The sequence below is a fragment of the Dinoponera quadriceps genome, unplaced genomic scaffold (genome assembly GCF_001313825.1).
Source record: "Dinoponera quadriceps isolate SergipeBrazil2010 unplaced genomic scaffold, ASM131382v1 scaffold707, whole genome shotgun sequence".
Lineage (NCBI taxonomy): Eukaryota > Metazoa > Arthropoda > Insecta > Hymenoptera > Formicidae > Dinoponera > Dinoponera quadriceps.
The window spans coordinates 1,261,189-1,284,289 of NW_014555450.1; the positions used below are offsets into that span (position 1 = coordinate 1,261,189).

Below are 23,101 nucleotides of genomic sequence, written 5' to 3' on the forward strand. Positions count from 1 at the left end.
ATTCGCTGTTGTTGTTCTAGCTTTCACGGAGATGAGAGACGTTGTATAATACCTTTCAAATGCTGTTCCTCATTGTTGTTTTTATATTCGTGTTTGCGAAGTATCCACACAGACAAGATTTCTTTGAATTTCATGAAATCCATCTTAATTGAAACAAATTTGTAGTTTGCAATTAAAGGGATGTTTGATTCAACAAACGAGAGCTTTTGAACGTTAAACATCTTTACGTCAAATAACACATTTCTTTTGTATTTTCTGAAAATCTAAATATTACAACGGTTGTCACGAGCGATAAATTATTTGGAGACAAGTAACACTATGTTAGAAAAATATTGAAAAACTTCTTTGTTTCGGTGGAACAAATATATAATGAAATAAGTTTCTTTCTTATCGAAAACCAATTATTCTTTCTTTTAAATAACAGAGACGAAGGTGGCCAAAAGGTGCGTAAAAATATTGATTGTTGACAAAGTTATCGTACATAATGGAGGGCCGTAACATCACTTTTTCCTCTGCCGTTTTTTTTTTCTGTCAAAAACAACATGGTTTACTTTAATAAAACATTTTCATTCAAACAAAAAGATATTAAATTATGTTGTTTATATGGAACAAACCCGACAAGTGCGCATACTAAATCCAACAAAACCATTCTCTCTGTGTGTACGTTCTATGGAAATAAATACTCTAATAAAACCATCATGAAGAAAGATGTACGTAGGATTAGAGATGCGATATTTATAGCGAAAAATATATTACGTTGCATCGGTGAAATCTTGATCGCGAATTTACGAGTTGAAATACGCATTGAAAGCCGCGCTAATATCCCGGCGAAACGCATTCCGTCGTGCGGTCGCGTTATTATTTGTAAGAGGGATTGTCGAATCAGGCCGGCCGGTCGTAAACGAGTACGAATTATGCAACGTTCAATAGCCCGACGCGGATCACTTTATGGCGATTTCGCGGCGAAATACGATTTTGCGGCGACCGCATTAAATTGAAATAATGCCGCTACGGTGTATTAACTCCTAATTATTAGGCTACTGAATATGTATGCGCGACGTGTTCGCGCCTAGAACACACGCTAAATTGCCAAGTTCGACCGTTAACGACCGCCGTCGCTGCGCGCTCGGATATCCGATATGTATTTTCGGCTGCATTACAAGCGAGCGCTGCATCGACAAATATCCGACGCGGATTTTCGCGTCGTACTGCTCCGCTTGTAAACACGCTTAACATACAAAAGTCCGACGCGTAATCGCCGATTTGCCGGCCGGAAAGCGCCGAAAACGCGTCAGAGCGATCAGAGAATTAACGTCATCGGTTAAAACGTACGACGCGGAACTTCCCTTTCTCTCTCGTAGTCGACGATAGTTGCGAAGTACAGCGTTCCCAACTTCGATGCTTCTCGACGAGATGTTCGACAATTCCGCGCGGAGATCCCCGTTTTAACGTTGTGTGCTGACGTAACAATAGACTAAGTCGAGTCCTTACATCATGGAGAATTCGTTTCCGAGAATTACCGAAACAATAGACGACTCTCAATCTGAGCGATGTCGGATGTAACGTAAGCGTTAGAGAAATCACCCAAAAATCGATTTTTTCGTCATTTCAAAAGTCGTCTCCTTAACGGTTTTAAATTTCGGTTTTTCTGCCCTAAATATTTTCTACAAATAAATTTTGATATTCTCAATTTTATGTATTTAACACTTGTTCCGATTATGTTAACACATACAAGTAATTGTCTCTTTATACGAAGGAAATATCATGCTTATATATAGCCAATTATATTTCTACTTCCAGTAAATATTCGCTATTAGAGCGACCATTTCACTTGGATCAAGTAAATATTATTTGAACGGTAAGCACTGTTTTCACTATACAAATTGCACGAATCTTTTAATATTTCTTTTGTTCCGTTATTATTTCTCTCTATTTTTAAAATCAATTACTTTGTAATAAAAGGGATGCGTGCACTCACATTAAACTGACGCAGCGTAAGAAGCTGCGCGATACATTCGTGCCACTTTGTAGCTCGATCGGGACGAATGTTTCACAAAGCATCTTCGAGACGTTCAGTTTTTGCCGCCGGTGTCGTGTTAAATCCCGCCTCCTTCTTTCTCGTCAGGGAAATTAATTTCGCGCGAACGTTCAGGCGCGTCACGACGAGACAGCGGCCTACCTTAGACACGGCTTCCGTTCCTTCGCTCGTGTTTCACGGCGCGCGAACAAAGGAACGATCTTTTAATAAACGACCGAGTATTAAACGTAATCCGGCGTGCCGCGATAATATCGGCGATGCGAGAGGAGACTCCCTCCTTTCTCACGCCGATCATCGACGGCGCTCCCTCGAGGATCCACTGCAAATATCGGCCGGATAAAAGCGTTTTACGGCTACGTCGTATCGCGAGCGAGGGCTTTAAATTCCACCCCGGCTCGCTTCATCGCACCGTGTAAACACGTGGACGCGCACACACGACGGGCACTAAAGCGCCGGGGAGTGCAATCGAAGAAAAGTAGCCGCGCGATATTACGCTATCGAGATCTCCTCTCAAGGCGGAACACTTCCGGCGAACCAAATGGCGACGGTGCGTCCCTCGGATTACGTTAATCATGTGATTAATTGATTCTAAATAAAAAATAATAATTAGAAACGTTAATGCATAATTATATGTTAGTATAAATTATGTCGCGATCGTATAACTGCTCATACGATACTCAAATCAAGAGAAAAAAGTACGTATTAAGTATATGTTACATTTTTTAAGAAATACAGATTTTATATATATACATAATTTTATTAAATATAGTACGTAAATATAATTAATAAATAATTTGTTTCTTAAATATCTGCGATGTTTCTAATTAGAATACCTGCAAATGAACTAAAGAATATAAATAACATTTTTCCGTGTTTTCATTATAATGTGTTTCTTTTTAATACATTAATGAATTGAGTTTGATCCGAAATTGGGACTCGATTCTTAAATGGGACCTGATATGTCAAGTTATCCAAACCTAGGAAGGTAAGAGCAAGTATTACTTCTTTGCTTAAACAGCTTTAGTTACTCCCAGGGTTCGAGAAAAAAACGTCACTTTTCACCACCACTTTGGTGTCTTTTTCTACAAAGAAGTGATTTTTTTGTTATTGGATGGCAGCGCTGGGGGGGGGGGGGGGTTTCNTGATCATCGCAATCGCACTCGGGAAATAATTGTAAGTCAACCGCTACCGAAAATGGGACGGGAAGAGTGGCGTTGAATAAAAAGCGGTAACCGTGGCAGCGCCGGCAGATTGATGGGAATTGATTTTTGTCGTCGACGAAGCGACTCTCTCCCTGCGAAGGCAGAACGGCCGTCTAATGGCTCGTCGAGCGCTCCGCGTACAGCCGATGTCATTTGCATCGAAATGGCGCGACACTATGCGCAATATCCCGCGTCCTGTTTTCCCGAATTCAAATCCGCCAATTTCCGAACGGGCGTCCTCCGCGCTGCGGCGTGCTGCGTATCGCGCATACGTACGAAGTTTGCCCGGCCCGGTTATTATTGCAGCGCGCGCGGCTATTGTTGCGCGGCACGGAATAGTTACGGTTATGGCTTTCGACGGGCACTCTCTGAGACGACCGACGCTTTGACTGAGCTAGTTACAGCCGTTCTCGTCGAGCCGTCTTATGCCTCGCCTCATAACCGCGCGCTCGCGAAATTTCCCCCGTTAAAAAGACAGAGCCTTATTTCCGCGAACATACCGTAATAAACGCCTAAACGGGGTGCAACGTCGCGTGACAAAATGCATCCGCGTGGAGGAGGTGACGTCTCGGAGACTTTGACAATTTACGCAGCGGAAATTGTCACTTGCGCCATGGACGTGGAGTTATTTAACATCGACTGTCGCGAATCGGAAAGTAAAAGAATCGTTCTGAATTGTGTCAAGGCAGTTTTTAAGAATTTGTTGGAACTCGTGTGTAGATTTGAAATATGACCTAATTATTAGAGCTAGCGATACGTAAGCTAGGCTAGCTTTTACGATTTATAATAATACCGATATATATGAAAAATATAAAATAAATAATGTCTCCGTGTTTGTAATACTGCATGTATATATTTCTTTTAATTTCACTTAAAATTATCATTTATTATTTAGATAGTTAAATAAAGTTTATAGAATAGTATTTTTCCCGTAATAAAGTTATGTAAGTACTCTTTAATATAGTCATTGAAAATCCAGCACTCTACAATATAATTACCTTGAAGAAAAATTTGGCAAGGATGATTGTGTGGAGGCAGAACGTGTGTATCCATTGTGTATTTCTCAGTGGTTGACCGCAGCACATTTTCCGCCATATTTTTCAGTCCGTGGCAAAAGTTTTTCCACCGTAGGCAAGTTACGTTGTTCCATATCGTCACAATGCAAAATCGAATCGGGCGGAAGCAAGCAATATATTTTGCCGCCCGCGATATTACGCAACCGCACTTCTGTTAAGCTGGCGTCCTTTTTTACGGAATGTTGGCTTCGCATCGATCTATAAATATTTATTTATTAATGTTCCACACGGAACATAACATCCGTTAAGTGCTCACAGAATTTTTTCCATAATTCTACCAGCCATCTATCTATATATATTATGTTATATTGCATTTTATTCTATTTAATTATATATTATATTCGTAAGAAATAAATAAAATATTAAAATATATTACTTTTATTTTTCTTTCATTTAAACTCTTTTCATTCAGTCATTTTCAGTAAAAATTCATCCGGTCTGAAAAATTGAGATTATTTAAATTTGTCTGACTTATCGTTGACTTGTATTACTTGACCCAGTAAATCTTTACCGTCTGACTTATCATTGACTTATACTACTAGCTCGAGGAAATTTTCCTTACTCGAAGTCTGACTTGCCATTGACTTATCTACTCGTTCGAAGAATAATTTCAATCTCTGATTTGTCATTTATTACTACTTGTTCAAGAAAATTTCTCCCGACCGTCTGACCTATTGTTGACTTCTACTACTTCTATTACTTCGGGAAAAATTTGCAAGTGCTTAACTTTACTATAAATTTTGAATTTTGATATCAGGAGAATGTAATGAGCAAAGAAACTAACTGGAATCGTGCTATCTTCTCGCTTCTATTATATTCTACTGATATTAATCCATGAAAAATCTGAAATTACGGCAATTACGGAATTTGGCGCCAGGAACACATAACGAGCAAGGAGGTGGCATAAATAAAAAAAATTACTCGTGGTTCTTTTGTTCTTATTTATATTTTTATCCAATTTAATACAATATAATGTAAGATAATGTAATGCAATACAATATACAAAATATATATATGTATGTATACACACACGCATCGCATATAAAGTATTATATAATACAATATAAATTGGAAGGAAACTGGATCATTGGAGATGTTTAACAGAGGCAACAATCGCGTGCGTTAACCGACGCGCTATACGCGGAAGAACCGCGCGAATAAACGCATTGTTACGATTTCGACGTAACGCCCTCGGTTTTATGCAGACTGGAGAGAGGTAACGCGATAAAGGGAGCGTCGACGAGAAGGAGAAAAAGGGAAGAAAAGATTTACGTAAAAGTTACGTAAGAGAAACTAGGAGTTGTAAAGGGTAATAATGTTTCGCCGCGTGGTGCGGGCGCGGATGCACACAGCCCGAGTAAAGATAACGACAGGCGAAAACGTCGGGAAAAAGGGAGCGAAGTGACGCGTGCGGCTCGAGAGGGAAGAGCGATGATAATAGGCGGAAAACGAAGGGCGGCTTTTCCAGAAAGGGTGATTACCTAAGTGGAAAAAGTGGAGAGACGTGCGTTACACGCGGAAAGGGAAACGACGCACGCCTGGAGGATCACAGGAGAGAGCAAGAGAGGGGGCGCAGGAAAGGGGGAGGTAGAAAGAAAGAGAGCGAAAAGTAGGCTAACGAGATCCTGCGGTGGTGCGAAGACAATGGCACCCCTTCGGCCTGTCGCTCGTTCAACTTTTTTTCCGGACGCCTTCTTTACCCTCCTGACGGGGGGGGGGGGGGGGGNGGGGGGGGGAGTGAAGCAAAGTGCCAAGAAAGGAAGATAATTAGATCCCAGTCGCGGATCGTACGCGCGACGTTAGATCGAGGGAGGAACGCACGTAGCATGTCGCAACTTGGAAGGAAGAAACACGGGGGGAAGGTGTTGTAATATATATTTCGTTTTAAGTGGAACGTAACGTTTGACACAGTTTGGTCGTTCTAGTAGGAGACGAACGCGAAAGCGTCGAGGAAAGTGCGCTTCTCGCCTGTCCGGCGGCGTCCCGAAACTGCACTTTTCCTCCCGCCTGATTAAATCCGATCGAGCCGTCGAGCGTGATCGGGGGGAGAGAGACAAGTTTACACACAGCCATGCGAGTCGCTCGGTGGATGTAGTTGCCGTAAGTATTCGCTCGAAAATTGCCGGTGAGAGCCGGCGGACGTCTTATTTCGGGAACGTTGCCGAGAGAGCGCAGCCGGGGGATGGGGGAGAGGACGAGACAATCCCGCGAGAGATCGGACGACGCATTCGATTGCGAACTTGCGCCTGAAACACGATGCTCCCGGAAATTCGAGAGAGAGAGAACTTGGGGCGTACTGGGTGTCCCAGAGCGAGCCGGTGAATTCGTAACGACGGAGATCTTCGGACGATTTCGAGCGGATCGCGCCCTTCCCAAGTATTTAGCTATTAGTAATTATTCCGGGGAGAGAGAGAGAGAGAGAGAGAGAGAGAATGAGAGGATAAAAAATATTTCACACGGCTTGATTAATTTGCCGTTGGATGACCGAGATTGAAAACTGCCGCGGCTATAATAGAGTATACTTTTACGTATTGTATCATGTGGAAACGTTTTTGTAAAACTTCGTAAAATTTCGTGAAATTTTAAAATCCAATCTCGCAATTTTCACTGACTCGCGATGGGACGCGGAAAAATCGACACGTTCGACTTTCATTTGCCATTCCTTTTTACGACAAAGAGATCGTCGCGATTCCGTGGAGCTCGCGCGACTCGGAAATCGAATGTTATTGACCGAGGAATGGATACCGAGGGAAGAAGGCGCAGTTAATCCGGGACACGTTAAACGCGGCACATCGATTTTCCACTGGTTTTTTATCGGACCGAACCGCAACGTGGTATTATGAACGGGCCTCCGCGTGGAATTATGCATTCGGCCGCAACTGCATCCCGCAACAAATCGGGACGTCACGCATGGTGAACAGATCGGCATAATTTACGAGCCCGAATGCGAGCGCATCTCATTCCGATCGCACCTGTTCGATCAATGGCCGACTGATATACGGCCCCGGCCGGCCTGATTCGACGTAAGGACAATGGAGCGATCGTATCATAATAGAGGGGAATTTGCGATGGAAATCGTCCCCCCCCCCCCATGAATCATAAACACGACAAATTAATTATCCGCCTGTCTGTCGCGAATCGGAATATCGCGCACTTTTCGACCCTCTTATTGCCATTATTCTAGGTGTATTAGCTAAACATATATTTGCTTAAATATATATTTTTTATGTATTTAGTATATTATACATACTAAATATAATATTACTAATATAACGTTGTATTCTTATATATTAAATATATATTTTATTTATTTACTTAACCCTCGAACATAAGATAAGGACGGATACGACCATATTCTAATGCTAAGTCAAGTCGCCGTAAAACAATCGAATGAAGTTGCTTGCTTAACTCCGTCGTATCTGTTTACTTTTTTATGAGACTGTCACAACTATTATTAACTATTAAGGCCTTTGGACGCAACAAATTTTTAATCGTAACCATAATTCCGTAAGAAAATTGACCGATCAGCAGTTGATTATTCTTCGAGCGCATGGGGAACAATCAACTGTGATTAGTTTTACGTTTACGAGTAAAAATTCCAACGGCCTTTATATTCCTATCTCCCCCTATTTCTTTCTGAAGAGTACCGCAGGTGGAAAACGCTTCGCTGCGAAACTCGAAAACGGTGCGGAACGACTCGTCGGAATTCGTGGAGATCGAGATAACCATTCCCTCCGGCTCACCTGTAACGCGCAGGAGAAACGATAATAACCGGAAGCGCATCGAGACGAGTCCATTACCGGGCCGTCGCGAAATCCCCCGGTCGTTTTCGTTCGGCGACGTGCCGGCAGTGGAAATTAGCTGCAATTAACGGGCCGCACGGGGTGGCTCGTAAATACCGCGTTCGGCGGCTGAAAGCTGTCAGATTCATCGCTCTGCGGCGAAAGCGGATCTCTCCATCTCGATGTTGCCGGGCATCGCCAATAGATTAAACACCGATGTGCGTGCAGATGTAGTTCGCACGATGTTGCAGTATATTGTTAGAAATTTAAAAAGTCGCGACGTATAACACGGAAGTGTCTCTCACCGATTTTGGCAACTTTTCAAACATCTAAAAACGCTTGATGACAAGGCTCAATATTTATAATATTTATATATTTATAATATTTATAATATTTATAATATATGATAATATTATCATAAGGCCGTATTTTTACTGACGCATTAAGGGGGTTATTTGTAAATTTAGTATTTATCAAGTTAAAATTATGTTTCTGCACATTTCTTTTATTATCTAAATAATAAAAACTCAGCTGTTTCACAACATATCCAAGGCGTGCGAAAATCAGTGAGCGGCCTATTACTCTGTTGGAACATTCCTCGTATGGAAGTTTGGAACTAAATGAGGAAACGCCGCAAATGTTTTTTTTTTTTTTAATATTCACGTCATTGTACCGAAGGAACACACGCGTCTCGTTACCGTATCACGGATAATCTTCGATCGAAGTGAGCGTGTCGGTGTAAAGCCGCGTATTCCGCTTGGGATTTCGGCCTGTTGATGCTAATTAATGGCAATTAACGAGCGGTCCGGCGAACTCCACCGGGGAAAATGTAAGGACCGAATAGGTAGCTTCGGTGATTAGAACAGCGAATGAAAGCAACAAGTGGCATACGGTGTCTCTCATTATCGGTCGGTTATGGATAGAGGCTCTTCTTCTTCGCTTTGCGCGCGAGCCGGCCGAATTAAACATTTCACGACGCTTCTTTATCGCGCGATCGGGCTATTAATAATTGAAGACGGACGAGCGCGGGGATCAAAGTCGGTTTATCCGGGGAAGATTCGAACGTTGATTTACTCCGAGCAGCTGTCCCCCATATCTCACGTGGCATCTCTCCCCCGACGTGCTGCCGCTCTCGCTCGCACGTCCTATCCTCGAGCACCGGAACGTGACCGTAGCTTTTTCGAAAGTTCGACCCGTTTTCGCAGCACTTCCGCCCAACTCTCTCCCCCGGCTGTTCGTTTGCAGGAATTCGCGACGTGTCGCGAAAATGCAGTACGAATTGCTCAATCCAATCTACCGTGAATAAATTGGGCGAGTTTTAAACTCCGAAATTTTTCGCTTCGCGAAAACGAAATTCCGCGCGTTCTGTGTCGCCGCTTATCCTGCGAGCATTTATATCGCCGTTATCGCTTACTTCGAGCCATTATATCTCCTCTGTTCGATTTGAATCTAACATCGTAACAACAAGTGGTTTTTTTTTTTTGTTTTTAGCTAAACTGGCTGCACTAATTCTTTTTAGCAGCGCAATCTGAATTAGCGCAGCCAGTGCAGGACTCGCATTAGCATTAGGGAAATGTAAAACATATTTATCGTTGAGGAAAAATTCTGATGAGGACGGAATCCACAAGAATAATCTACAGACATCGTAAACGGTATAAATATTAAGTGTACATCACTAATCATTAATTTGAATAAATGATTAAATATCTCGTTAATGTCATAATGGCCAGTAATGTAAAATAACATAAGTGTTTTCTCATTGATTTAATTAATATAAAAGAAAATAGTTTTAGCAAATCGAATTCACTAGAAAATATAAAACTGTAATATAGAATCATTTTCATTGTAAAAAGAATAACCTTACCTTAAACGTCAAGTTCTCGATAAATGAAAATCTAACAAATCTATCGGCTGTCATATTGGCTACTGCGTTGCATTCTTTTCAGACCCATATTCTTGTACTTGCCTATACTATCTTGAACTGGCTTGAGGTAGTTCAGTTTCAGTGCAGTCGCAGGTCAGCTGAAAGGAACAAATCGAAGACCTCGTTTTCTTCTCTCGGATGATGCTTGTTCAGAGATATACTCCCGGCTCTTTCTTCCCCCCCCCCTTTTTCCTTTCTTTCGAGAGAGCAAGAAAAATCGACGCGGGAACACGCCTCCCAATTACCCAGTGCACGCGGATCTTGCGGCAATGTCGCGGATTCGCGCGTGTCTTTCAGGGATTGCGACGCGCTGCGATAATTCCGTTAATGCACATATGTCGTGCAGCTCTAACGAGTTATAATCAGTCGAGCGCCAGCTGAGTACTGTTTAATGGTTTATTCCCCGCATTAGAGAGGCGCCCTTCTAGTCCCTCTTTCTCACCTTCGCTCCTCTCTCTCTCTATCTCTCTCTTCCATTCTCCATCCCCGGCCCTCCACAATAATGCGAGCTCCATCGGCGGGATAGTACGACGAACGCGCAATTTGCGGCCGAGCTCTGGCTTTCTCGAATAATTGATGCAATTTCCGGGTTGCGAGCGAGCTGCGAATGACCCCGAGAATTCGGATTTTAGGCGATTCGCAAGATATTCGGTGTCACCGGAGTGAAAATTAATCCCCGCGCGCGCTTTAAACCACGAATTAAATCAAGCCTGTCTTCTGATCTTATTTTAATCTCGCACATATATCTTTTTTTTTATCAACGCTCTCATTTCGAGAGCCGTTACGTGCGCGGTCACGGGTGGAGAGATACAACGCGGCGATTAAAAACAACATCTCCGAGAAATTACGCTTCTGAAATTATTCGCGGTTTCTCTCTCTCTCTCTCTCTCTCTCTCTCTCTCTCTTTTTTTTTTTTAACATGGAACTTCGCGTGACACGTTGTTTCTTTTCACCGCAGAAACATCCCCTGGTCGGGGAGTGGAGGAGCGAGGGAGAAATATTAACAAAATAAGATACGAAAGCGCGTAATACACGAGTGGACTTACGTAAGCGACGTGTAATCCGTTTGATTTACCGACTTAATCCTTCGCGTGCCGCGCAAATATCATCCGCCCGCGGGAGAATCATTTACGAGATTATGCTCGCTGCCAAGCGCGAATGATAGCGTAACGTTGATAACGCCCACGATAACCCGTCGGTAGATAGAACGCGGGATATACCTATCGCCTAACTACCACTGACTTCGGACTAATTCTATTAGCCATCCCCGGTGAGCCTACGAAGCCGCGCTCTCTCTCTCTCTCTCTCTCCTCGCATTCCTGCGGGATTAATTTCGCGGCTTCGTTGCCGCGCCACGCTGTGCACCGTCGCCGCCGCCGCCCGTAAGTTTCCACGTCGTCTGGTCCTGGCTGGGCATGATCGACGATCCTCCTCCTACCGCGGCGTCGCTAACTTTTTCCCCGATGTTTCCCATCCGCTAATGGCGTATCTCTTTAATCGTGTTTGCCCCCTCTCCCTCTCCCATTCCCTTCCTCGTGGTTCCGTTTCGCTAACTACTTTGCTCCGACTTCGGCAACACTTCGTTCGTTATTTTTATAATTAATCGGTGCGACTCTCTCTCTCTCTCTCTTTCTGCTGTTAGATTTCCACTTGTGTTTCCAACCTTGATTATTACGTTTTGTTGTACTATACAGGGGGTGGACCGCATAACAGCTCGATATCTCGGGAACTATTTCATCGATTTTAAAGATTTAAGTCTCGAATGGATCTGGAGGGCTCGAAGTCGAAGTTGGTGCTCCAACTTGTGTTGCGTGGATGGAACGAGGATTAACTTAAACATTTTTAATAGAAATCCCTATAAAAAAACATTATATCTTCGATTTTGTGGATGAAAACAACTTAGTTTTGCCCGAAATATTTTCTTGTCAGATGCTTCTATTGAAAAATATAAAATTTCGACTTATAGCTATATGAAACTTATAGCTACATGAAAATTACAACATTCTATTTCGACTTATTCAATTTGTTAAATGTTCACCAAGGACTTGTAAACATTTGTTTGTCTGAATTATTTCTAACACTCGATAACATTTCACCGGAACGTAACGTTTGCGCTTCAAGACTCCCGAAATGTTATTAAATGTCAGTAATAAGGGATTGGAGAGGACCAACCTCTGTTTCAGTTCGTTTTTAGATCGTACATAATTCAAGATTTAAATATATATATATATTTTAAGCTCGTTACATAGTGTACTTTAACCGGTCCGCGCTGTATTCGCAATTTCGTCCCAGCCGGTCCGCACAGATTTTGTCAATCGCTCATCCGCTTGGTATACCGTTTACTTTGGAAAACATTTATGATGCTACACCGCAGCTCTTATCTTATCTCTTTTAGCGTACGATGAAGACTCTGTCGCGTCATAGGACACGTTGGAACGAAACGCGATGTCGAGTGTCGCTCGACATAGTACTTGCTGAAACGAAACGCTGTGTCGAGTGACGCTCGACACAAGACCGCAACGGGTTAAGGGACTTTTCCTCAGGATTAAACAAATCTATTTATTTATCTATCTATCTACCTATTTATCTCTGTCCGTCGCACGTGACTAAAACGCAAGATACGAATAAAAGCATAAACGCGCACACACGTGGGGCGTGAATTTTACGCGCAATTGAATTAAACGCTCGATCTGCGCCGAGTCATAAACCGGAGTTTCGCTAATCTTGATAATGTTTTGGCTTTTTACTCAACGATCCGTTAATACATCTCGCTCCGTTAATTGACTTTATTGAATTGTTAGTTTATTTGATTATCGGTGTATATGTATACACAGGCCCGAACTGTGTTTTCGGCGTTCGCGCTCGCCGTCACTAGAAAAATCGGAATATTCAGGGCACGGAAACAGCGGATTAATTCGCATTATGAATAATTGATCGCACCGCGCAGAACCGGCTGGATGAACTTTAAAAGGCTTCCCCGGGATGCAAATTAATGCACGCCATACGAAAAAAAGAGACGCGGCTTTTGCGATACGCGTCCATAATTAAGTTCTGTAGATTGGTTTTAGCGAATTAAACGGGAATAAATTGTAACTAAACTCGGAGAGTTACCCTCTCCGTTCTAGAGGCCGGGCTGAAAGTCACGCGAGATAGACGGGTGTATAAAAGTGCAAAATAGCGCGCAGAAATCGACGTTTCGCGGCTGCGAACGAAAATTGAAGATACGTTATCCCATAAAAATCTGAATGGAATTACACGAGTGTCTGGCAATTTTGCAACGCGCAACTGTAATATTTCAATATTCTGTTTAAACTAATCATTATCTAACCACCGAGAGAAGCGAGCGTTACATTATCGGATAGCAGCGACACTCACGAGGCTAAATTTCTATTACAGTAGTTGATAATCGTCGGCTAATCGAGCCGGAGAAATTCATCAAATACACACAAAGGTTCGGCCAGTAGTGAGAAAGGCCTCTTTCGCAATTTCAGGCCACCAGTGGCTGAAAACGAATCTCGACGTGATCCCCGAATCAGGCTGGTCGGTCGACCCATTCGGCCATGGCGGCACGATACCCTACTTCCTCAAGGCGTCCGGCGCGTCCGGCACGGTGATCCAAAGGATACACTACGCGTGGAAGCAGTGGTTTGCCAAGAAGCAATACGGCGACTTTGTGTGGCGGCAGCCGTGGGACCGCACCGGCGCCGCCGACATGCTCACCCACAATCAGCCGTTCGACATCTACAACATCAAGCACTCGTGCGGACCGCACCCGCACGTGTGTCTGAACTTCGACTTCCGGAAGATACGCGGCGAGTACACCGAGTATTCCGTACGGGCGGTCGAGATCACGCCCAACAACGTGAAGCAGATGGCCGAGCTGTTGCTGGAGCAGTACGCGAGAACCGGCTCCTTGTTCACTCACAACGTCGTGCTGATGCCCCTCGGCGACGACTTCAGGTTCGTACGAGGATTTTCAAAAGAACCACGTAATTGCTCGTCTTTCAACCTCTTACTTTCATCAATTCAAGTTGATTCGAACAGTTACTTACTTGAACGCAGTAACACGAATCAAAATGATCCTTTCTTTAACAGGATATTTACTAGAATCAAGAAACCTAGTGATTTTTTTATGTTCGCAATATTATGAATTTAATGAATTGTTTGAAATGCTCACCGATACGAAGGGAACATAATTCTACTTCTAGTAAATATCTGCCAAGAAGTGTTGGAATAACTATTTTACTTAAATCAAGTAAATATTATTTGAATGGTGGCATTTTTTTTTCCTTCGGTGTGAAAAAATTCGATATCTTCCAACTATTCTTTTTTATATTGAAGTTGTTTCTTTCATTTTTAAATGTTATTTTTCTCGATTGAAATGTTTTCGTCGAACGTTACGCGTTCCCCCGTCGCAGGTACGACCACGCGATCGAGTGGGATCAGCAGTACACCAACTACAAGATCCTGATGGACTACATCAACAGCCGCAAGGACGAGTACAACGCCGAGGTGGTGTTCGGCACGCCGAAGGACTACTTCCACGAGATACAGAAGCGCGTGGAGAAATTCCCGTCGCTGACGGGCGACTTCTTCGTCTACTCCGACATCTTCAGCGAGGGTAGGCCGGCGTATTGGAGCGGCTACTTCACCACCAGGCCCTACATGAAGATCTTGGACCGCGAGCTCGAGGCGAACCTCAGATCCGCCGAGATCCTCTACACGATCACGCTGAACCTCGCGAAGCAGTCGGGCAAGGACATCAAGCTGTACGAGACGTACTTCGAGAAGCTGGTGAAGGCGAGGCGCAATCTGGGCCTGTTTCAGCACCACGACGCGATCACGGGCACCTCCAAGTCCTTCGTAATGAAGGACTACGCCCTGAAGCTGTTCGAGTCGATCTCAGACACCACGAGCCTGCAGAGCTTCGCCATACAGTCGCTGGCGGCGATCAGCGCGAAGTCGAATTCCGTCTACGTGCTGGCCGAGTCGGACCGGGACAGCTACGAGAAGCTGCCGAAGAAGATACCGATCGGAGTGAACGGCCACGAGACCCGCAAGATCGTGCTGTTCAATCCGCTGGCGCAGCCCAGGCAGGAGGTGATCAGCCTGAAGATCACCTCCTACAAGATCAGAGTGCTGGACCCGCAGAGGAATCCCATCCCGTACCAGATCGCGCCGGTGATGAACGCCACGAGCATCACCCACGACGTCTACGTGCTGCTCTTCGTGGCGGAGCTGAAGCCGCTGTCGATCGCGACCTATCACCTGCAGCAGATCGACAAGGTGCCGATGGAGGCGATCTCGACGGTGTACTGCGGCCGGTGCGGCAAGGACAACGTGTTCCCCGTCAAGTCGATGCAGGTGGGCGACGTGCAGCTGGAGAACCAGCGGATGAAGCTGCTGTTCGACGGGCAGACCGGCTTCCTGAAGCGCGTCACGAAGAAGTCCACCGGCAAGATCATGCAGTGCGCGGTGCAGTTCGCGGCGTATCCATCCGCGCAGTTCCACAGCGGCGCCTACCTCTTCATGCCGGACCCGAACCTGCGGGACACCGACAAGGACGTGCTGGAGGCGTACACGCCGCACCAGAAGATCTACATCGTCAGCGGCAGCCTGAGCTCCCGCCTCACCGTCGAGTACGGCAGGCTGCTGACGCACCACGTCGCCATCTACCACCGCGAGGGCGGCCTCGGCGAGGCCATCTACCTGCGCAACATCGTCGACTTCGAGACGCCGCCGAAGAACCGCGAGACCGAGATGTTCATGCGGCTGCAGACCGACATCTCGAACGGCGACCCGCCGGAGTTCTACACCGACCTGAACGGCCACCAGATGATCAAGCGCACCAAGATCGAGCGGATCGGCATCGAGGGCAATTACTTCCCCATCACGAGCATGGCTTACATCGAGGACGCCGGCCACCGGCTGACGCTGTTGGTCAACCACTGTCAGGGCGCGGCCAGCTACCAGCCCGGCTGGCTGGAGGTGATGCTGGACCGCAGGACCTTGTACGACGACTCGAGGGGGATGGGCGAGGGTCTGCTGGACAATCGCAGGACCGTCATCAAGCACTGGCTGCTGCTCGAGGACGTCAGCGGCGAGAAGGACGCCTACTCGAAGCCGTCGCTCTTCGCCAACCAGCTGAGCAACGCGCTCAACTACCCGGTCAACATCTTCGTGGTGGACGGCAGCGAGCAAGAGGTCACCATGGCGCCCGAGGTGCGGCTCTTGAGCCAGAGCTTCCCGTGCGACCTGCACCTGCTCAACCTGCGCACCAATCACGACCAGAAACTGCCCCACTTCCCCGTCAACAGCGCTCTCATGGTGCTGCACCGGCAGGGCTACAGCTGCGCCGTCGGCGTCGACACGGTGCTGAAACATTGTCCGCTCACCGGCCGGCTGTCGGCCGGCACCGCGTTCTACAAGCTCGACAACGTCAACGTCACGAGGACCTCGTTGACCGGCACGAGGCCGGGTGCCCGACTCAAGGACGGCCTTCAGGAGGTCGGCCTGCAGCCGATGCAGGTCGAGACGTACAATGTGAACTTTGTGCAATGATCGTAAGTGGTGCCCCCTTTCGAACACTGCCGATCGTATGTGCTACCTCTTTGACTCTTCGGAGGACTGCCGCGAAACTGAAGGGAGAACGCTCTGGTTAATTGACGCGACGATTAAGGAGGGTGGAAAGGTTCGGAAATTCGACCCGAATGCCTTTTATATTAACCATACGCTCACAGAATTTATTGACAAATATTCAGACGAATGTCGCGGAGCGGACTCTTCTTTTTTTCAAAAGCGGGCGCTGTGTTTCCTCTACAGAGTGAAGGAGGGGAAAAGAAATCCAAGCGAAGGATTAACAAAGGGCGACGCGTTGAATAGAACGCTATTCGTTAACGCGATAACTTTTAAATAAATAACATTTTCTCACCGGAGTTTAGTTGATTCTGTAGAAAATTTCTTTCACAAGTATCTTTGTTCGTTCCTGAGTGATCACTGCGGGAAAGCATGGTTATGAGAGAAAATTACGCGTTTAAAGTACTTTTTTCAGATCTTGCATGAATTAAAAGTTGCCTGGGTTATAAAATGAGGTTTAGCTTCTCGCTGCTTTTTTTATGCAACCCTAGCTTCTTTCGTTGCGTCAATCTTCCCTTTGTTGAGAGCACATTTCAGCGGCACGAGGCTTTTATCAATATTCATTGAATCAAGAAATCGTATTTTTCCGTCATTAAATACCGCTACATACACGCAGCGAGAATATCGGCTGCTTTCGAGCTATTTTCCACACAGTTGAGTGAAAACTCTCATTAGCATTCTGGCCGATGCACCTATGTAACGACAAGACAGGGCTTCAAAGATCGGCATTCTTCTTGGTTTCATTCTTCTCTCTATTTTATTTCCTATCAATTGCTGCATGTATGCCGTCGACTTTCAGACTGTCCACATTTTCCGCTCTCCTGAACACAATTTTTTTCGAATTTTTCGGTGAAAGGGAAAAGATTCGCTAAATTTCACACCTTTCTACCCCCCTTAAGGTGGAAAATAATTGACCCGGGCGGCTGGGTCGATTGATTCTTTCGTTCTTTCTGGAAAGAACTTGACAAATTTTTTCATCAATGTTCAATTATACGATTGTATATAGTGGAGAAAGTGTTCGGTTACCTGCGATCCGGATCACGGCGGTGTATCATATTGGCCTAGCGATCGATTCTCTCCACGTACGCTTTATTTCTCCCCTCGACAGCTATAGATTCTAAGTAGTTTCTCATCCACTGTGAACGCTTCTATTTTTCCTAGACAATACCGGAAGCGGGAGTTTTGTAACAACTTGAGCATTTGTACATTTTTGGGCTACGACCAAACCGCGAGTTATCGAACAAACAAATTGACAACTTTTCACGCTAATCCCACGTCGGGGAGTGAATTTATAACCGAATTTTCTCTCTGTACGGAGATCTCGCGTCGCGATTACGTTTCCGCGGGAAAGTTCTAGACGGGTCGAGAGGACGGATGTAAATACTCGACCCGCAGTCGATGACGACAAACGTTCGAGTTGCGTGCACCGTAGGTTGCTCTTGTACGATATATCCTCGCGTTTGAATTAATGATGACTGCGATGGAAAGTAGCGGAAGAGGGAAGAGGAGAAGCGAGAAGAGAAAGAGTACTACACAGTAAATATATACACTCGCGAGGAAACATATACGGAAGTGCGCCTCACCGATTTTTATGGGCTTTGTTGGATACGTATATAGCGGCTGAAAATAAGAGGTACGTATTTTTTGTTTATTATCTCGAACATCTGAGAGATCGGAGAGAAAGACCCGAAAGTCTCCTCAAAAAAAAAAAATGCAGTAAAATTGACCGTTGGAGCAAACATCTCGACAACTGTGACGTAATGAAAAATGTTTTAGACACAATTTTTATAGGTATTATTTAATATACTTAATAATTATGCATATACATTTTTCTTTTAATCTTATACATATAAAGGACATGAAGTGCGCCAACCTGGTTGTTTCAACCTCTGAACGTGCGAGAAAACACGTATAAAAAGAAATACGTGTCTTTTATTTTTCGTTGTTTCACAACGATCGTCAGAATCGGTAAGCGACACATCCACGTGTTTCCTTGTTAATGATTTACCCTATTTTTCGTGCCCAGAACCTAACACTACAGATTTGTTAATTATATGTAATATATTTGTATATATATATATATATATATATATATATATGTATGTATTTATACACAGAAATACATACATATGTATACACGTATGTTTGCTTTAATCCTTTCTTCCATAGTCGAATGCGTTTTCCACTTCAATAATTTTGACCACGTTTGTCAATTCTATTTATTTCTACCGTAGAGATGTATCACCCACAGAGAGAGAGAGAGAGAGAGAGAGAGAGAGAGAGAGAGAGAGAGAGACGGACGGACGAAAGACGACGAATAGCACTTTTTATTAAGCGTATAAATATACATGTATATATATTATATTGTACATATCAAATCATAACTCGCGATTTAGATAACCGACATCGTAGGTAATCCTTGTGATAGCGGAACGATGTAAAGAAAAAGTCTTACACATCTATTTTCATATGTCAGATATTTTGCTATCGGCCCTCTCTCTCTCTCTCTCTCTCTCTCTCTCCGAATCTTGATGATAAGGTCCGCTCTTCTTAGACGATCTAAAATCCGCGACAGAATTTATCGTAGATCGTTCAAAGAGACGGGCTCGATCATCTTCTTAAGGACGAGGGGGCCACGATTCGGAGATTCTTTTCATGTATCGTGTGTATGCGACCCGAAAATATAACGAACATGCGGCGACAAGGGTGTCGAGTCTCTCAAAGCTAATGCGAGAGGAACGAATCCCAACCGGACTAGGCGAACACGAACGAAGGTAATTTGTACTGCGAACCACTTGTAAATAATAAAACACTGCGAAAAGAGGGGAACCTACTACTATCCTGTGACGAGGCGAAGTCTCTCTTTCTTTCAACTCACGCGGACATAAATTATCGGATATCGACGATCAACGTGATCGCACGTAATCTGATTTCCGTTGGCGAACTAAATTTGCGCGTTCGAAATTTCATCGTGTCGCGTGTCCTCTGTGTGATTTTTCGTGATCCCGAGAGCATATCGTGCACACGAGAAATATCGGGGGCGACGTTCCCGCGTTCTTCCATCTTCCATTGGGAATCCCGAAGTGTGTTGCGCGGTTGTATGACGGTCCTACTTGTACATATTAGATTAATTAATGGGAAGTCGTGCAGCTACGATGGCGGACCGTCGCGTTTCTCTCTCTCTCTCTCTCTCTCTTTCTGTCGCGAAACAAACACGATGAGAGAAAACAGCGCGTAAAACTCGCTCGCTACTTTTACGTGACAAAAGGAAGAAAACGCGGACACGCGGCTCCTATGACGCGCAGATAAAATCATTACGACCGAGAGATGTGCGCGTGGTGTCCTCGTTTGCAGAAAAAAAAAAGGAGAGGAAAGAAAAAGACAAATTCGCGAATTCTCTTCTTTAGGAACGTGTTCATAAACGATACTGTGAGTGAATCAACGGTTTCTCTCGGTGATTACATTTGCTTAGCGACTATAATTATGATTTTATGTTTCACGTGTATATTTTACGCAATGTTTTCGTATAAATTTTAAATATACGTGCGCAAATGTTCGTTTCATCGTCCCTCTAGCCTCCGTCTGTTCGTTTCGACGAGTCGTTCGCGAATCCTCTATTTTCCCGACACGGATTATCTCGACGAGAGTTCGAAACGCGTGCTGCTTTAATCGACGACTTAGTATCGGCCGTCAGTCGGAAAGTTGAAAAATTAAAGGGCCGTCACTCCGTGACGCGACTCGCCGCCGCCGTCGTAATTAAGCTCCGTAAGCATCGGTTATTAAAATTTTTTCGATAAACTCATAGTTCCGATAAATTTCACGGTCCGCGGCGCGAGAACGAGCATTCACGGGTTTAACGACGTCGTGTAAATAGAGGGATCGTCGATGAGATCGTTAAAACCGATAGATCGTAAAGAGTAATGCGCGGGTAAAGTGTGATAAGTCGTTCTTTTCCGTGAGAATGTGTCATTTTTAATTGCACACACATAACACACACACACGTTATCAGGCTCGACCTTCGGCTAAAAACGTGCGAGAGAACGTTTGTAAAAATAAATCTCCACTCATCCGTTCGTTCGTTAGCTGATGTAACGCATTGCGCAATCGGCTGTTAATTGCAAATAGTTCAAATTTATCTTGCCTTTTTTTCCTTCTCTCTCTCGTTTCGTTTTTTCATTTCCGTTCCCGCCAGCGAATCTACAAATCACACACCGCTTCGGTATTATATATTGGCTTTTTATATATGATCTTTATAATATGAAAAAGATACCCACACATACTAACAAGCTAACGACACACAGCACTGCCCTCGATACATATCCAGTCGTCCGCTTCGTTTAAACTTAAGCGTAACGAATCAAAAGAGAGCCTCGACGCAGCGGGATCTCGGCTGGATGCTTCCGCGACACGCGAGTTGTTTGTACGTTCTCTCGCGCATAATATTGTACTCTATTCGAGCACCGCCGAATCCCGCAGGCGAGATTTCCTTGCGCCCGGATCTTTCAGCGAGAGAACGCTGAAACCGCGCGCGGCGAGAGGGCCGTTCGAGATACAATGACTGTAACGATATTGTAACATACTATATGTTTTGTGCTGTCGTTAGAAGAGAGGAATTCTATATATATATATTAAAGAATAAAGTTATATATATATACATGTTCGCCGTCGCTCGGACGATTCGCGAAGCGAAGCTCGTTGGGGATCGCGCGAGCGCGGACCATCGAATTCGCGACGATTACGTACGATATTCCTTACGTTACGATGTAATATTATATTTATTAAATAAAAATAGTAAGTGACGTATTTTTGGATCAGCCGCGTTGTGTTGTTCATGACGTACACTACCGCTGTGTGTATACACCGAGGAAAAAACAAGTGCTAGAATCAAGTGAGCGTAATTCATTGTTTTTCACTCTCTTAAATCGAGTTATATTTTTATCAATTTATTTTTATGTATATTTTAATAGCTTGTAGGGGGATGCATTTATATACTTATTATGAAAAAAAAAAAAAACGAAAGGTGTCGCAAAATGTTCTTTTCGGAACATAAGTATCAGTCTTCAATTTTCATTAAAGTCGGGAAAATATTACGATCAACAAAAAGAAAGATATGTTTTGAAACCAGCCGAGTAGATTTTTGAAATTTTCTCTTAATATTATTCCCCGTCGCGACTGGATAAACCTAAATGACATGTAATTAGTTAGAATGAAGTTTTCCGCAGCTATGTGATGTACTATTTTGTGTAATAAAAGTAATGTTCATTGATAAAATTATTTCGAAATCGAAGGAACGAGTGGTTGGAACAGGATGGGCAATTAGGTTCAATGCGAAACGCTACATATAGGTGCAGATGGTTTTTGCAGATATCAACTGGCGAGATATACTTTGTAACCTATTATCTATTGCATACGTGGTAGAGAAGTTAAAACCAGTAAGTATCTTTGTAAGTATTTTTGTAAGTATTTCTATAATAAGTATTCAAAATACTTGTTGTACTAAACGCACAGTCGTATAATTAATATAATGGATGGTAGAATTGTTGCCACTCTCGTGACTGCACAGATGAGATTGTTTATATTAGATAAAGCCCTGAAGCTTATATTTTGACAGGCACTGAATAATTTCGTTAAAAAACAACAAAATTCACTATATTCCGACTATCAATAATATGATATAAATAACCTCTCATTTATTACTAAGTAGCTTTAAACGTATATTCATTTCTCAACGCACAATCATATTTATTATATATAATGTTAACTTAACCTCGGGCTTAACTAACCTCGGGCTGCTCCCGAATCTGGTACCAGTGCAGGTTCGCACAGATACTCTATGTTGACACATTGGTTATTACAGACGATAGATTACAGGATCTTTGGTAGCATAAAAATATAGAGGAAAATTTTCGCTAATATCATTATTTAATCAATCATAACGATTAATTTTCTGGAAAGTTTTTACACCGAAATTCTATTATCGAACCTACCCCGGTCTTCCCTATAAACATTTACTTGAACATATCTTAATTTATAAATGAATTATTGAATGTATGCGTAAAATGCGTAAAATGCGTAATCCTGAATTTAAAAGAGTATTTGCTAGAATTGTGTGATATTTCTTTCCCATTGGTGAAATCTAGTGGTGTTTCAAATTTCAATTTTTCTGCTCAGTGAATATTTTCTGACAAATAAACTCTTTCAATATTATAAATTTAATTCTTGTCGCAATTGTTTTAACACGTATGATGATAAATGTCTACTTATACGAAGGGAATATCGTACATGGTACATTCATCGAATTATATTTCTACTTCTAGACAATACTTGCCAAGGAATATCGAAGTAACCATTTTATTTTGATCAAGCAAATATTATTTGAAGGATAACACCTTTTTTCAATGTACTTTTTTCAGGTGACGAGGAGAACTTTCGGAAGTGATTCG

General features: G+C 43.7%; 1 protein-coding gene across 2 annotated transcripts in view; it reads left to right on the forward strand.

Annotated features, from left to right (window-relative positions):
• The window catches only part of LOC106744283 (alpha-mannosidase 2), a 145,879-nt gene extending 123,798 nt beyond the window's left edge, over positions 1-22,081 (forward strand). For both annotated transcript variants that reach the window (XM_014618924.1, XM_014618925.1), the window contains 2 exons: positions 13,514-13,982; positions 14,441-22,081. In XM_014618924.1, the coding sequence (XP_014474410.1) occupies positions 13,514-13,982; positions 14,441-16,583 (2,612 nt within the window). In that variant the 3' untranslated portion in view covers positions 16,584-22,081. The remainder of the gene's footprint in view (positions 1-13,513; positions 13,983-14,440) is intronic.
• Positions 22,082-23,101: the final 1,020 nt, after the last annotated feature.